The sequence below is a fragment of the Chenopodium album genome, chromosome 5 (genome assembly GCF_948465745.1).
Source record: "Chenopodium album chromosome 5, dcCheAlbu1.1, whole genome shotgun sequence".
Lineage (NCBI taxonomy): Eukaryota > Viridiplantae > Streptophyta > Magnoliopsida > Caryophyllales > Amaranthaceae > Chenopodium > Chenopodium album.
Window position 1 is genome coordinate 69,977,386 of NC_137838.1, and position 17,136 is coordinate 69,994,521.

Genomic DNA, 17,136 nt, shown 5'->3' on the forward strand with positions numbered 1-17,136 from the left:
GTTAATCAGAAAGCGCACATGAATACGATCAGAATAAAGTAGAGGCCTTTTATTAGGGCAGGTTCAATCTCTTTTAGGTTGGATTTGTACCATCATCCCCGAACCCTTATTTGGTTCATGACCTTATGGAGTTGATGATCTCTTGGATCGTTAAGGGGTGTAACCTTCACCTCGTGAACGGTTTACAAGTTCCTTAAAAACTTGTTGGCGACTCTTTTGCTCTATCTTCTTCCCTTTTGGACGCCACCGTACTTTAGTGTATGATCACAGTGGGGTTCAAGCTAGTGGGATTTTAAAGGCTTGAAATTATTCCCTACAATAACCGATCCAAAAATTTGGGTACCCGAACTTATTGGTTCGGTTTATAGATATCACTTTTAGTGATATTGGTTATCGGGTACCCGAACCGTTAATACTAACGATACGGGTGCCCGTCCCATGCTCACCCCCTAGATAAAGTGCAGTCTTGGGTGGGAGTTTGGAGTAGAAGATGGAAAAATTTATAAGTCCATGTAATATATTTTTTTTTTTTGGTATGAAAAATACTGAATTAATACGGAGTACTACATTTGTTACATAGTATGTGCAATTTTTGTGTATTATTTGTGAGATACGGAGTACAAAATAGGATTTTTTTACTTTTACCACCAAAACTTTTAAAAGTTTTATTTTACCACAAAAAAAATTAAATTATTTTTTACTGTCTATCGTCAAAAACCTAAAAGAATTTTTTAACTTCTTCGATTTTCGTTCCAAACACATGGTCTTTAGGGGTTTTGGGGGGCATTTTGGCCCTTTAGATCCAATTTGAGGTCAGCCTAGACAAAAAATGATCAAAAATGCTTTTTTTTGCGGGTTTAAAAATACCTCGATTTGCGTGAAACATACAAAACGATGCATTTCTAATTATTTTTTGTCAATTCTAACCTTAAATTGGATCCAAAGGACCAAAATGCGCCCCTAAAACCTATGAAGAACATGATTTGCGCATGAAAATCGAAGAATTTTTTACAACTGTTAGATTTAACGGTTTTCTTGATGTTAGGTGGTAAAAAACAATTTATAGAAATTTTTTTGATGGTAAAATACAACTTTTAAAAGTTTTGGCGGTAAAAGTAAAAAAAAAAAAAAAATCCTATACAATATTTAAAAACAAAAACTTTTGCATACCCCCGATTTACAATAATTTTATTGTACATCGAATATTTTGCAAAAAGTGACCCTTTTTCTTATAAAAGTGACCCTTTTGTTTTTTTACAAAAATGACCCATATTTCACAAAGTGACCCTTTTTCTCACAAAAGTGACTTTTTTTTTCACAAAAGTGACCCTTTTTACCACAAAAGTGACCCTTTTTTTCCACAAAAGTGACCCATATTTTACAAAAACGCACTAATATCTGCCAACGTCCCCGCCATATCCATTGTTGGCGGGTTGCATCCCTGTCATTGCATTTACATTAGCGACACAGTAATTGCAGTACAAAACTAGCTCCATCAAAATGAATATAATCACATTACTTTGCCACATTTCAAATGATTTCACAAATTTGCAGATAGTAAACTATTTAATTATCAATTTCATGTGAAATACCAAATATTTAATGAAATCAACTACGTGTATTACCCAAAAACAGTTGTACATCAAAACTGCCATGACTTGCACAAAATGAACACATAAAGCGTATATGATCTACTAAAGTTACCCTTTATTCTAATAAAAGTTACCCTTTTATGCATAAAAGTTACCCTTTTAAAATAAAAAAAAGTTACCCATTATATCTTCACTCATAAAACATTACTCTTATATTTGCAGAAGTTACCCATAATCTAGAAAAAGTTACCCATAATCTACCAAAAGTTGACAAAAAAAAAAGAAAAATCAACAAAATAAACAAAAAAAAGATAACAAAAAAGAGAAAAAGAGAAAAAAAAAAAAAAAAAAAAAAAAAAAAAGTTACATCACAACTTCAGAAATTATATTGGTACTTCGTATAACATCGATTCCTTTGTTTGAAAAGTACAAGGAGCAATTATCTTTTTCTTTTTTGTTAAAAAAACACTTACCATTATAATTAGAAGCTGAGAAAAAAAAACCATAAAGTAATTAAGACAATAAACTTGAAAATCGAAAGGATATAATAAATGGAAGGCAGAAAAAACTTGAATCACCCAAAAAGAATGGAAGAGAAAGTCTGAGTAGATGAAGAGGAGAGAGAAAAAAAAAGGAGGAGAGAGAAGTTCTATGGGAAATGAGAATGAAGGAGCGAGAAATATGTTTAACTTGGGTGGGTGAGTAAAACCTTCCTTTTCTTTCCGCCGCCATTCAGTAAAATACTGTACACCGGGTTTTATTAAATATTTGTGATTTAAAAATTGCACATAATATATAACAAAGGTAGTAGAATGAGAAGAGGAAGAAATGAAGAATGTAATATTGTTCTTCACCAATGTATGTCATTACGGGAATCATTATCATTCAACTCAAGAACTAACAAAATGTATTAAAACCTCCAAGTAATACTAAAAATATATAATCATGATCGCAAAAATTCAACGTAAATGCCTCGTTTTTTGTGTATTGTAAATTGAGCTCGGAATTGGCAAAACTTAACGTAAGTGCCTCTTTTTTGTCAATTGTAAATTAAGCTCGGAATTGGCAAAAACTTAATGTAAGCATCTCGTTTTTACTGGAAAAAATAGTTGCCCACAAATCGATACATTTTTGTTAAGCAAAACGAGGCACTTACGTCATTTTTTTTTTCAAGTTCTGAGCTCAATTCAGTTCCTTAAGATCTAAAATGGCTCCTAAAACCTTAAACGAACATTTTTCAACACGCAAACCGATGAAAAATTGAATTAGGTCGCAATTTATAATTTATAGCAATTTTTGGGCTGTAATTTGCAATTTTTTTAAATGGCTGCAATTTGCGAAATACTAAGGGTCTGTTCTGATTGACTGAACTGAGCTGAATTGAACTTATTGGAGCTGAATTGAACTGAATATTTTATGAGAGAGGGAAATTAAGAACTGAACTGAACTGAATTGAATTTGAACTGAAATGAAAATAATCTGAAGAGAACGGACCTTAACTTTACATAGCTACAATTTGAAAAAAAAAATAATATAAACACCCTCTTCAATGGTGAGCCTTGAGTGAGTTTTTTTTTAGGAGAGAGAGAGTATTTTTGCAAAGGATGTCAATAAGTTGATATCTAAACTTAGTAACTCCAAAAGAAAGTTGCTAAGTTTAGATACTCAACTTTGAGTCTCATTTGACAAAAAGTGTAGATCCTTATCAATATAATAATATATTTTGTAATTTATTTAAGTTTTATTTTTTTTTCTTAAAAAAACATAAAATATGATTTGGAGGGCCAAAAATTGAAAGTGACATTAGTATACTTTAAAAAGTGTCACCATTGAAAAATTAGACTTCACATAAATTGCTAAATTGGGAAGTGGGTTGGGACTTATGTATCACAATTGGAGATAAAAAACAACTCATTTTGTATTTCAATATTCAAAATTAAGTCTCACCATTGAAAATGACCTAATATGATGAAGTAACACTCAAATAATAATACGGATTATTAAACATAGCTATTAAGAATAAGGAACGAACATACTAATGTCACAAAATCATAAGATCACCTCCATAATAATACGTAGATTATATTAATACTAGTACTTGTAGACCGACATGCACCTAATATATTCTTATTCATCTGACATAGATAAGAGAATCTCCTCATAATTCAATAAAAATCCACTAACCCCCAACAAAATTACACTCTACTTTTTCCTTATAGATCTACTAACACATTTTTTTTCTTTTTTCTTTTTTTTTTTTTTCCTTTTTTTGAGGTTCTGCTAAAGTGCTCAACAGTCAGTCAACGGCGGTGGTGGGGACAGAAAGTGACCAAATAGTTAGCCCTAGTGCAAGTAGCAATACTAGTGGGGTCATCATACGCGTAAGAGTAAGCGCGTGGGCAAGCTGTCTTGAATATTTTGGAGTACACTGTTGGCTTACAAGCTTGTGGACTACCAAAGGTGCCTGTGCAACAATACCTTGGTGAGTTAAAGGCTGAACAAGCACTCTTGCAAGCTACTACACCACCTCGGGCGCCTCGGACTTGGAGTCCCGTCGGGCACATCGTGTTCAAGTCGCTTATGCATCCTGCTGGCGCGCATTGTCCTGATGCTCCTTTGAAAGGTACCATTGAGATTGCGAGGTTGTAACCATCCACTAGACTTACGTCATAAAAGTCCTGTATGTTTTAATCAAAATAATATTAGCGTGTCAATAATGTAACTTTCATAGTAATAGACAAGGGTTCAAATGTACACTTATTACAAGAGAGAGCATGAATGCATCTAAAATGAGTCTGTCTCATTTAATTCTTAGGGTTGGATGGGATAATTATGAATAAATTCAGGCCATTAAAGGTAAAACCTTAACATGTTCACATGACCAACTCTTTAATCCTTTTTCTGTAAATGAAAATAAGACCAAGAATGCCAATATATTAGGTGGTACTTCAACTCACATTCAATGCAAAAGGACTTTAGTACTCCGTATGAGTTACCTTCATGAAGACTTACTTCAACTCTTCAAGTTAAATTAACTAGATTAACTCAAAATAAACCGAAGTTTTGTTCTGGTAATAATCCTAAACTATAATCATCCTATTGTATAATTTTGACAATAGTATTGTAATATTTCTAAAGTGTGATATATTTCGTAATAGTTACTACAACACTGATTAACATGTGGATGTCAATGAATTTAGTTGGTAAAAATTTTAGTGGTGATGAAATATATAATGTACGAATTAAAAAATAGTGACTACACTAAATCAATATATAGATGTTAACTAATTTAGTTGGTTAAATTTTAACAATAATTAATTGACAGGAATTACTAAATGTAAAAGCACAATACCTGCTCCTGTCCAAGAGTAATCTCAGCTAAGGTAGCAGGAGGAGCACCACCAGCACCAGCACAGTAAAGGGTGCCACCACAGTCACCGGTAGCGCACGTACCGTGACCACTAGCATCAAAGTGGCATCCGTGGCGGCCCCAAAGCCGACCGGACCACCCGGCCGGAAGATTAAGGACGTAAAATTTGTTAGGAAGCAGCTGAAATCCACCTCGAGCTAGGATTTCTTTGCCAGCACTTGGCTGAATCCCTGGCCACACTGTGTACCTACATTTGTTCACTAGCACCATTTTTGCTCCATATACTTCCCCTGTTCACATTTCCAACCAAATATTAAGGTTATTAATCCATCTTAAAATGAATTAATTAATTGTTGTAACCAAAATATAAGGTTATTAATCCATCTTAAGATGAATTAATAAATTGCTGTATTGCTATTTTAAATATATTCTCCGTTTCTAAGTTAAAGTTCATCTTGTTTGAATGGTGATTGTGTTCCAAAAAAGTCAATACATAAAGAACTTTTGGAGACAGAAGAGTATTATATACTTGTATCTAACAATAATTTCAAACATAGTATTATGTCTCCAAATCTAAGAACTTATAATTAACATATATCACGGTTTAACAAAGTTATAAAAGTTGATACATACTCTATAGGTCATATATAAATTGATTTGACTTTTAAGGTTATTAGCTTAAAAAAAGTGACCAATTTTCTTTAAATATACAGTTAATCTTAGAAATGTTCAAACTAAAAGTAACAAAATCTCAAGAGTCAAGACTACACTAAAGTATTAATTCATCAAAACAATGAAACTTAAAATTAAAATAAATTCACAAACATGTGAAAGTAATGTAGAGTAGTCCCGTTGAAAAATAGCTTAAACTACAAATGTGACAACTAAATCCAAACAAAAACACACAAAATTCTATACTTAAAACTGATATAAAAATGTCATTTACATGTAGTATCATATATGTTTTGATATTCGAAAATAATAGTCACGTTAATAGTATACTAAGTAACATTTAAACTATAGAGAGCCTATTATGTACATCCGAGTCATTTGCTCATTCAATCAACAAATGAGTAAAAATATTATTTGCTCATTTGTTGATTAAATGAGCACATGACCCTAGGTGTATGGTACACCAGGTGTATTTAACAAAATCTATAAGGTACAAATTTGCTCATTTGTTGATTAAATGAGCACATGACCCTAAGTGAACAGTACATCGGCTGTATTTAACAAATTTTATAAGCTACAAATTTGTCTATGAAATCCGAACGAAGCACACAAATTATATGGTGAGTGAAACCTAAGCATAAAATATGCAATAATATGTATTTAAATTACACAATTAAATACTAACAATATAGAAAATAAGGAAGATTAAGGCATTACATGAGTATAATGTGCAAAATATGCATAAAAAAAGTGTGAAATATATTACCTGGAAGAGAAGTAAAAATGAGGCAAAAGAGGAGAGAGAAAAGGAGGTTGAAAATGGCAGCCATAGGTGAGGCAGAGTTGGTGAGTGACTCAGTGAGTTAAAGAGAGCGAGTTTGAGTGAAGTACTGAGCAAGAGAAGTGGGAATATATTGCACCTGAGCCACAAGCATTATATAGAAACAAAGAGTACGACCCAATTGAGTACACAACTTAGAAAAACAAAAAGAAAAAAAAAAAGGAGAAATTTAATAATGGTTAAAAAATGGAAAAATAACTAGAGTAACGGCAATATTTTTTTTTGAAAAAATTGTTGGGAAGTGAGGATATTTGTGCCTGAAAACATGTACTGTAGTCTGCCGATCAAGAACTCAGAACTTTGCATGAAATTGTGTGCTTTATTGACATTATATACATATAGGATATTGTATTATTGTACACTAATTGGCTTTTTGATTGTAATTTCCCATGATAATTGTTTAAGCATTTTTTCCAAATTTTAAGTAAGATACATTAGAAATTTTTTAATCTCAACCAATTAAATCTAAAGTTGTGCACTCATATAGTCATATACACAAATAAAAGAGGGGAGATTTCCATTTAAAAACTAAGATTCAGAGCTTTCATACTTTACCAATTAGTGATAGAAAGAGTAACCTTTCTAGGTTTATACTTCTCAACTAGTTAAATCTAAAGTTGTGTACTCATATAGTCATATATACAAACAAGAGAGGGGAGATTTCCGTTTAAAAACTAAGGTTCAAAGCTTTCATACTTTACCAATTTTTAATAGAAAGAGCACCAACAACAGTTGGCTCAAGTGGTAAAGGGAGGTCTCGGGTTCGAGTCTCACCGTATGCAGAAACTCTTGTTAGGAGACTCACCAACCGTAAGTCGGGTGTGCTACCCGAGTCGGATCCGGATGTAGTCGGAGCTAAGCTCCGGTGAACCGGATAGGCAACCTAAAATAAAAGTAATAGAAAGAGCAACCCTTCTAGCTAGTTTCCATACTTTTCGTGAGTATAGTATATCTTATTTTTATATCATGTAGAAATTGATCACAGGTCATGAGAATCACACAATCAATTGATACGAACTGAATTGAGCAACATATATACCTCCCAAAACTTACAAAAATCGTATATGAACAAACAAGCAAACAAACATGCATGTTATTATCCAATACGAGAAACAAACTATTGTGTGGAAATTAATCATCCTAACATAAGCCAAGAAGTTTTCAACCACTCCATATAATCGTCAAAGTAGCCATCTATGCAATTGACATGTGCAAAAAATTCAAAAATTACTCATGTTTTGCCACTCATTTACAATGAAAAAAAAAATGAATTAATGAGGGGAGAGGGGGAGTTGAAGGCAATTGATCACCCTATATCCTTACAAAATGAGATAATTATGTATTAGTGTATTACTACATACGTGGTGGAGGATGGAACATTGAGAAAAGTACTCCATATGAAGAATTTCGGGAATTAATGAGATTAGTTTTTAAAAACAGATGGAGTATCATGTGACTACTTGTAGTCACATACTTGTATAAGCTTATTGATCAAGGATGTAAATCGAAAAAATTAGCTTTTTTTTTGGTGTGTCATCCTATGCAATTTACTCCTCTTTTCAACGATTTTCAGCAAGTGTTATAACAATCAGTTGGACGAAGTTGAAACTAATTGATAGATTTCCATCTCCACTTGGAAGTAGGATTGAGGTGGAAGTCACTAAATACTTAGAATCACTAAATAGTTCATCCTAAATGAAGCAGTGGGAATAATGTAGCTAGAATCCTCGAAGAAAAGGGACAAGGTTCCAATTTTCTCAATAAAGTTACAATATATGTCCATCAACACGGTACGGTCCGTTTGATAAGTCCGTAATTCGTAACGATAATGATTATGAATATAAAGTTCTACATATATTTGTATCATAAATTGAATTCCATTCATATGGTAATAATAATAAAGCAAACTAAGCAACTTTGGTGGAGTCGGGTGAAATTTACGTACGGTGTGACTTTGAGGTAACGAGTTTGAGTATCATCAACTACATTTGCTTTGGATTAGAATGATTCACTTACTTCTCTCATAGGTTAACCTGTGTAACTTGTGAGAGGAGTCGGTTCACTAGGATCCTTCATCTTACGTACATTTAGAAAAAAAAAAAAAAAAAAAAAGGTCTCATTGTAATAATAGTTTATCCAACATGTAGGGAATAATTTCAAGCCTTTAAAATCCCACTAGCTTGAACCCCACTGTGATCATACACTAAAGTACGGTGGCGTCCAAAAGGGAAGAAGATAGAGCAAAAGAGTCGCCAACAAGTTTTTTTAGGAACTTGTAAACCGTTCACGAGGTGAAGGTTACACCCCTTAACGATCCAAGAGATCGTCAACTCCATAAGGTCATGAACCAAATAAGGGTTCGGGGATGAAGGTACAAATCCAACCTAAAGAGATTGAACCTGCCCTAAACCTGTTTATCTATGTTGGTTGAATATTAATGCACAAACAAACTATTATTGGCGATCACTTGAATTATAATCACAATTAACCCTAACAAGATTATTAATTATCTTATTAAGCGTGATTACAAGTACCAAATTCCCTTTAAACATGCAATAAAAGGTGTGATCAAGCAATAAATAATAAATAAGCATCAAGCAACATAATAATAATCAATAATTATAATCATGGCAATAAAATTATAATCATCAAAATAATAATAATAATAATAATCATAAAAATAATAATCATAAATAAAATCATCATCAAAATAATAATAATAATATTCATAATCATTATAACAATTATAATCATAATCATGTTCATGTTAACATTAAAGCATAATAATAATAGCAAGATCCTAGGCATGATACTAACAAGATTAATAACAAACCCTAGCATGTCACTAAGCAATAAAAATCAAATCTTTAACCCTAACATGATACTAACAATCATAAATATTAGGAAGAACATAGAAGGCATCATAGGAATAATAATAAGCATATTTGATATTAAAGTTACCCTAGACATGATACTGGGAATATCATAATAACAATGTAAACATGATCAATTCTACGTCATTATCAATAAATCAATTAAAGCACTTACTTTGATGCCTCGTACCTCTTTCTAATAACAAAATACACACGTTAGTAACTTCAAGGAAAATAATAAACAAAACAATTAAATTAAATAATTGAAATAGAGATTTGGGACCAAACCCTCAGAAATTAAAAACCTTTCACGTCTAGGGCAAAGGCAACTTCGAATATGACTAGGTGTTTCTAGATCTTGTGAATGCGGAATTTTGTATGTGAAAACAAAGGTTTAGAAAGAATTAAGAGAGAGAGATGAGAGATTTAGAGAATGCTAAAGAATTAATGATTGTTGATGATGATAATTGGTGAATATTGATGAATGAATGTAGATGTTGATAATTGGTGAATATTGATGAATGAATGTAGATGATGATAATTGGTGAATCAAAACGGAGTTTTTAATACGATATTTATAGAGAAAATCAGCCAAAAAGATAAATTAGACAAAACAGAGTCTGACGCTCAGAAAACAGAGCTGGCGCCAGGCACCAATGGCTAGCGCCAGGCGCCAGGCCTGGTTCCAGGCGCCAAGGCCTGGGGTTAGGCGCCAAGCCTGATACCAACGCGTTTTCGAAAATTCGATAAGTTTACCGTACTGGAGGATAAAATAATATAATTTCTTCGAAAATGCTATTTGATTTTGATTAAAACTCTGAAAAGTCAACTAAAGTCAATTTATCAATGCTAATTGAATTAGGAATGAAAAGAACCTTCTAGAAGAATCTAGAAGACTAAAACCATTCCTAATTGCATTAGGAATGATAAATCACATTAGGCCCTCCCCTAGATCATTGGGCCGTACATAAAGCTCAAACCGGGCCTAGTTTGGTAAATTGGCCATAACTTCCTCAATATTCATCGGAATTGGGCTTATAATATATCGTTGGAAAGGTCTTTGCAAACCCCATCCAACTACACTACTATTGGACCCATATCATGGACCAACCAAACTGGATTGGCTGTTTTCTTAAAATAAGTTTTCAAAAACAGAGAGAAGAGAAAAGAAATTAAAACTTTCCGCAACACTAGACTTTCCACACTTTCGTTTCATTCGATTATGATTCGACGTGAAAGGTACTCATCACTGGGTTTGGTTTTGGGGAGACACAAATGGGTGTCTACACAACATTATCATCTTAAAATGGAGTACTTCATAACTTTTCATACCATTTGGGGGTGCAATATTCGATGATAATGAGCATTTATAAGCAAAATCACAAGTTAGAGAAGAGATTATAGGCGTCAACTTTATGCGAAAATGCCTTTTTCTATAGAGTTGTAGGGTCTGTTCTCTTACGTTGAAATTCAGTTCAGTTCAGTTCAGTTCAGTTCAGCTCAGTTCAGTTCAGCTCCTAATTTCCTTCTCTTATAAAATATTCATTTCAGTTCAGTTCAGTTCAGCTCAGTTCAGTTCAGCTCAATTCAGTTCAGTTCAGTTCAATTCAGGTGAGTTCAGTCAATGAGAACAGACCCGTAGTCGCAGTCTGGTTGGATTTCCTGATTAGGGTCACCCTTAACTCCTTCGATATGGTTTGTGTTTAGACTAGCATTAATGGTTGGCGTAACTAGTATCCGTTCAATTCTCTGACTCGTGGCTACATACTTTTTGTTGATCGAACTATTAAGTGGTATAAAGTCGCTTATTAAAGCTTAAGGAATTTGCGGGGTAAAACCTCACTAAACTAATTTAACATAAAAAAAAAAAAAAAGAAAATGAGGCATAAATCAAATTTTCACCTGTTGGTTTTAGTATCACAGGCGACGGAACGACAACCTTTTCTATTTTAGTTGGGAAATAAAGCAATTTTGATCTACTTTTGAAAAAAAAATATATCAACAAGTTGGTTGAACTTAGGGTCTGTTCTCATTGACTGAACTGAACTGAACTTATTAGAGCAGAACTGAACTTATTAGAGCAGAACCGAACTAAATATTTTATAAGAGAAGGAAACTAGGAGCTGAACTGAACTGAAAATAATCGTATGAGAACAGACCTTTATTAGCTTAGCAAATTTGTGAAAATTTGAAAATTAGAGGTTTTCCTTACTTGCATCGTGTTTCCATGCATTGTCATAGTTTAACTCTCTTAAAGTATTCATTCATCTAAAAGAAATCCAATCAGACCAAGCTATACAGTTTTGCCATGATTAGACAAAATAGTTGATTTATTTACAAATATGCCATGATGACTAGGCAAACTGTTGATTTATTTATAGTTTTGTCATTTGATAAAAGGAGATAATCCGGGGCTTCCTCGCTAAAAATGAGAAAATACAAGTAAACAAAATATGTTTATCAAATGGAAAAATTGTAAATAAATCAATAACTTTTTAATAAAGATGGATGTCACAATAGTTGATTTATTTACAAATATGATATGATAACTTGAAAATTGACTCCATAATATAGTTGATTCATTTACAAATATGTCATGATAACTAGTAGGCAAAATTATTGATTTATTTACAGTTTTGTCATTTGATAAACAAATTTTGTTTTATCAAAGAGATAAAATGGGGCTTCCTCCTAAAAAATAAGAAAAAATTACTCTTAGAAAAAAAAAATCCTAAAAAATTCTTTGTTATATATCTTCAAACCTCGCCACCATAGTAAAACTTAGTTCTTTATCGATTTTGTAGATGGTAAGCCCCAAATTTTTCCTCAATTTAATGTTTTTAGCCAATAAATTAAAGACCACCAACAGTATGGTGATTATAGTCAGTTTGATCCTTTTATGTAGGATTAAGTCAGTTCCCTAATGGTGGGATTTTTAGTATGTTTGTTTTTCGCGTGTATAGGGATACAAATTTGGAAAATTCTTCTTACAAATTTGTAGAATTGCGATTCTGTTGGTATAAGAGTAGCAGGATGCAGATTTAGAAGATTCATCTTGCAAATTTGTCGATCTTGATGACCAATCAAGTTTTATCACTTTCGCGATACATACATCAATGGAGCTACATCGACCAATAAAGTTTTATCACTTTCGCGATATATACATCAATGGAGCTACATCGAGAACGATGCAATAAAGACATTTTAAATTATTTAGGTTTAGTTTAGAAGTGATGCCATTAGTTTAGTGGTGTTTAATAGTTATATTGATGATTTAGATATCTTAAGGGATGATTGTCAAGGACGGATCTAGGAATTACATATAGACCGGGCCAGATTTCTAAAGCTTATGTATAAATAAACTAAGATTTATTTAACGTTTGACTTTTATGACAAAGAATAAGAAAGATTAAAAGAATAGTAAAAAAAAAAAAAAGTAATAAATGGGCTCGTTAGGTTTCAATCTCTTAACCTACATGTTATGAGATATGAGCTAAAACCAAATCAGTCAAGTAACCTTGCCTTATATTACATTGCAACTTAAACTTTTTATATGAATTGGATCATAGGGGGGCCATGGCCTGGGCTGGCCACCCCCTAGATCCATCTTTGATGATTGGATCATAAGGGGCCATGGCCGGCCACCCCCTGGATCCGTCTTTGATGATTGTAAGTGTCGAATGACTTATAATTATTTAATGAAATCACCTTCCCCTATTCCATTCAAAAAAAAAAAAAAAAAAAAAAAAACATTAAATTGTTTGAATAGTTAGATCTGAATGAATAATCATCTCATTTCAAATTTAATACAAAATACTCTACTTAATTAACTCTAGCCATGTCTAAGGTAGATATCAACCTAAAAATGTGTATGCTACGATAGATCTTGCAAGGGAAGACATTAATTAAGAAATATAAAATAGAAATATCAATTGAGAATTTGGAGAATATATAATAAACTCTAATAGACGCAAGAAGAAAAACATGAGTTGAAAAGAGTATCTTATGCCATTTAATTATTAATTTATTTCTTATTCAATTAAAACTCACAAGATTATTCATGTTCTACTAACAACAATAATTTGATAATTTACTAATAATTCAATTACTAACTATTCATGTTCTACTAATAACAATAATTTTAGTTTACTAAAAATAATTTGAGTTAAACAAAAATAATTTATGTTCAATAAAATAGTTTAGCTTTAGTAAAATTAAGATAAAGTGAATCGAGCCTAATTTGATTATTTCAATTAATATAGTTTAGTACAGAGTATAAAATAAGATCATAGAATCATATATTCATAGATGAGTAAGATGACTAATAGTACTTCTAACTAAAGTACAGAAACCAGAAATCTCTAGCAATCACAAATTACATAAATTATCCGATTTCTTTTACCACGTGGCACAAACCCATTGCATATCTTCAATTTCATGGACCCCTTTTCCATAACCGTTAGAGAGAGAGAGAGAGAGAGAGGAGAAGATAGAGAAAGAATTTGGCAACTACGGAGTAATAATCGAAGGAGTTTGTATCTCGAAACTCCTCTTCAATGGCCACATTCAACTACTCTACACTGCTTCCTCCTCGCAGGTACCCCCCCTTTTTCTTTATTTTCTTTCCATTTTTAGTATGATCATTAAAATAAGTTAATTATATTGTTACTATGTTACACCATTTCAATTTTATTTGTACTATTGTATAATTTTAACGAGTAAGTATTAAACAATCACCGGTGTATATAACAATTTTTTTTTTCGGTGTTAGTGACGGGCGCAGCCCTAATCTTTCAGGGCTGCGCCTCACTAACACCAACAAAAAAAAATGTTATTGAACATATATGGTAAAACAACTATAGAGTACCATTGATTGACCAATTATTGTTGGTAACTTGAGTTTATTTAAATTTGAATGAGAGCTTAAGATATATGTTTTCAGTGATTATTTTCGAGCATCTTGCTTGGCATTCCAGAGTTCTGGTAAATCATGGGTGGTGCTTCCTAAGAGATCATTTCTTCGAAGAAGACAATTTGGGATTAGAGCAGAAATTGATTATGTAAATGCTGATGAGGCTAAAGAGCTTGTAAAAGCTGATGGGTATGCAGTTGTTGATGTTCGAGATAAATCTCAATTTGAGCGTGCTCATATCAAATCGTGTTATCATGTTCCCCTTTTCATTGAAAACCAAGACAATGACCCTGGTACACTCTTGTTCTTTATATACTATGATCGCGCTTTATGTCATTAATTAGTGCTCATTTGCTTAATAACTGACATACCAGTATCAACTATGTTATTCGAACTCTTCATTTCATCTCTGAAAAAACGAAGTCTAGTTTGACACTTGTTATTTTGATCATGCAGGCACAATCATAAAAAGGACTCTGCACAACAATTTTGCTGGCTTGTTCTTTGGATTGCCTTTCACTAAACAGAACCCTGATTTTGTGCAGTCTATAAAGAGCCAGTTTTCACCTGATACCAAGTTATTACTTGTATGTCAGGAAGGATTAAGGTTGGTATCTGTAGCATAACTATAATCTCTAATGTGTCTAGCTTGCTTGTGCCACTTTGAAACGATTGTTCATTAGGCTCAAATTCATGATTCACTTCTGAGTTCGTATTATGTATACAATTTTTCATGTATACAGGTTGGTATTTGGAACTTAACCACCCAGAGCTGATCCTTGAATCCGGATTAGCCTAAAGGGTGAACCGGGTATAACACCAAAAAAAAAAACATAATGTTTCATTTGATTTCATTACAAAGATCAATATTTATTTGAACTTGGAATCATGGGCTATAATTTTAGTGTATCATAACAAAAGGAGTTCAATTTAGAAAATGGTTTAATTTGCTTTATGTTCTTAAATCCTGAATCCTAGTTAACCTTTCTTTAAAACTGAGTTTGGTTACTCTTAAACATATGATTACTGAAATGATAATTGGACTGTACGTTCGATTGAACCCTTACAGGTCTACAGCTGCTGCTAGGAAGTTGGAAGAATATGGGTTTCAGAATGTAGCATGCATAACATCTGGGCTTCAGTCTGTAAAACCAGGTACTAATCTGATTATGCACACAACACAAATATTACTTATGTACCCCGGTATTATGATATCAGGAAACGCCAATTGACAAAATGCCATGCTTTTAACTTATATGTAGGAACATTTGAATCTGTTGGTTCCACCGAGTTACAGAATGCTGGTAAAGCCGGTTTGATTACAGTTCAAGGGAAGATTTCAGCAGTACTTGGAACAATTCTTGTTTGTAAGTCACTCTTCTTGTCAGCCTTTAAACCGAGGAATCTCCATATAATGCTAACTTTAATTTCCTTGCGACATTGGTTACATTATCAAAATACAGGTGCATTTCTGTTCGTCACTTTCTTCCCTGACCAAGCAGAAAAGCTGCTACCCCCAAGCTAGACCAACGATGATGAGGTGAATGCAGGAGAAAAAATAGTAGTAGAAAAGAGTTTTTGTTGCTATTTTCTGTCACTATACAAGTCTAGTATAAGATTTAATTGTAGTGTTCTTGGAATCACAGGTTTCACTCCAATTTTTAGTATAACGAGCTTGAAATTATGTAAAATGCATCCTTTTTGCTGCATTTGTATCGAATGTGATGGCTGTGGAGGTCAATTCCTGTCATGTTTGGTTTGCAGCATGCACATATAGTTGTTGCTTACAATCTATTTCCTTAAATTCATAATGATGCATAATCTAATTGCATATGCTATGAGGCCTTAACCTTAACCCACTCATACAAAACATACATATGGCCCTTAACTCATAGCTCGAGGATGAAACACCCCTAGATTGTCAAGATGCCCTTATAACCACTTCAATATTGATGTAGTGTCTTCCATTGTTACTTCTCACCAAACAGTAGCTTCAAATTGACAATCAACAATAGCAAAGAAAGAATGGGTCTTAATGAATTTGAGTTTTAGTATGCAACAAATACACCCATATATACAGTTCTAGAAAAATCATCCACAATGTGTAGAAGATAGTGTGTCTTATGAAGTTAAGTCACAACAGTTCAAAAATTAATGCTAGCTTTATAGTCACTAACAAAAAATACTTTCACTAACTAGAATATTTACATTGTATAAGCGTATAGTCAGTAAATAAAGTATCAATCAGAAATAAGAACATTGTGTGTTAGAATCTGTTTATAATAACATTTTTTTTGGGTGAAAGAGAAGAAACAAAATAGAGAAACTAAAAATAAGCAAAAGAGCAAAAGAAAGGAAACACAACAAACAAAGAAAAAATATAGTTAATGTTGGCCCTCTTTAGCACTAACCCTGGTTGCGTTGCCATCCCACTATGATCCTCCAATAAAATAACTGAAAATCTTTAGTGACCACCTTGAATAACACATACTTTTGATCTGACTTAACCCCATATTAGCTAATAAGTCTAAAACTCGATTAGCTTCCTTATAGCAAAAGTTTATTGTAATCATTTCTCGACGAGTAATATGAGCTTTACATTTTCAGATGATATGAATATAGTGATTTGGACTATCTTAGTATCTTATGACCATCATCTCAACCAACTAGCCACCTAGCAATCCATGCAAGACTCCATTCAATTCTCCCTTAGTAAAAGTACAACATCCACAATTTAGGGCAATGCTTTGCATAATTTGCCACATTGTACCCTTATGTGTACACTTGCTCTCCCCTTACTTATACTGTCGATATTCAGAATCCAATCCTTTCTTAGAAAATGCCACCTGATATAAGCTTCTTCTCACCACTCTTTC

The 17,136-nt window shown here is 32.7% G+C and overlaps 2 protein-coding genes across 2 annotated transcripts; one reads left to right on the forward strand and one right to left on the reverse strand.

Annotated features, from left to right (window-relative positions):
• Positions 1 to 3,633: 3,633 nt before the first annotated feature.
• LOC145632206 (thaumatin-like protein) lies at positions 3,634 to 6,580 on the reverse strand. The gene is made up of 3 exons (XM_081684521.1): positions 6,401 to 6,580; positions 4,945 to 5,252; positions 3,634 to 4,270 (listed from the first exon to the last, which is right to left on the reverse strand). Exons 1-3 carry the CDS (start codon positions 6,462 to 6,464, stop codon positions 3,893 to 3,895), a joined length of 750 nt encoding a protein of 249 aa, XP_081540647.1. The 5' UTR covers positions 6,465 to 6,580; the 3' UTR covers positions 3,634 to 3,892.
• Positions 6,581 to 13,792: 7,212 nt separating this feature from the next.
• LOC145630947 (rhodanese-like domain-containing protein 9, chloroplastic) lies at positions 13,793 to 16,010 on the forward strand. The gene is made up of 6 exons (XM_081683067.1): positions 13,793 to 13,945; positions 14,291 to 14,553; positions 14,717 to 14,867; positions 15,330 to 15,415; positions 15,523 to 15,627; positions 15,724 to 16,010. The coding sequence occupies exons 1-6, from the start codon at positions 13,905 to 13,907 to the stop codon at positions 15,783 to 15,785; spliced, it is 708 nt and encodes a 235-aa protein (XP_081539193.1). The 5' UTR covers positions 13,793 to 13,904; the 3' UTR covers positions 15,786 to 16,010.
• Positions 16,011 to 17,136: the final 1,126 nt, after the last annotated feature.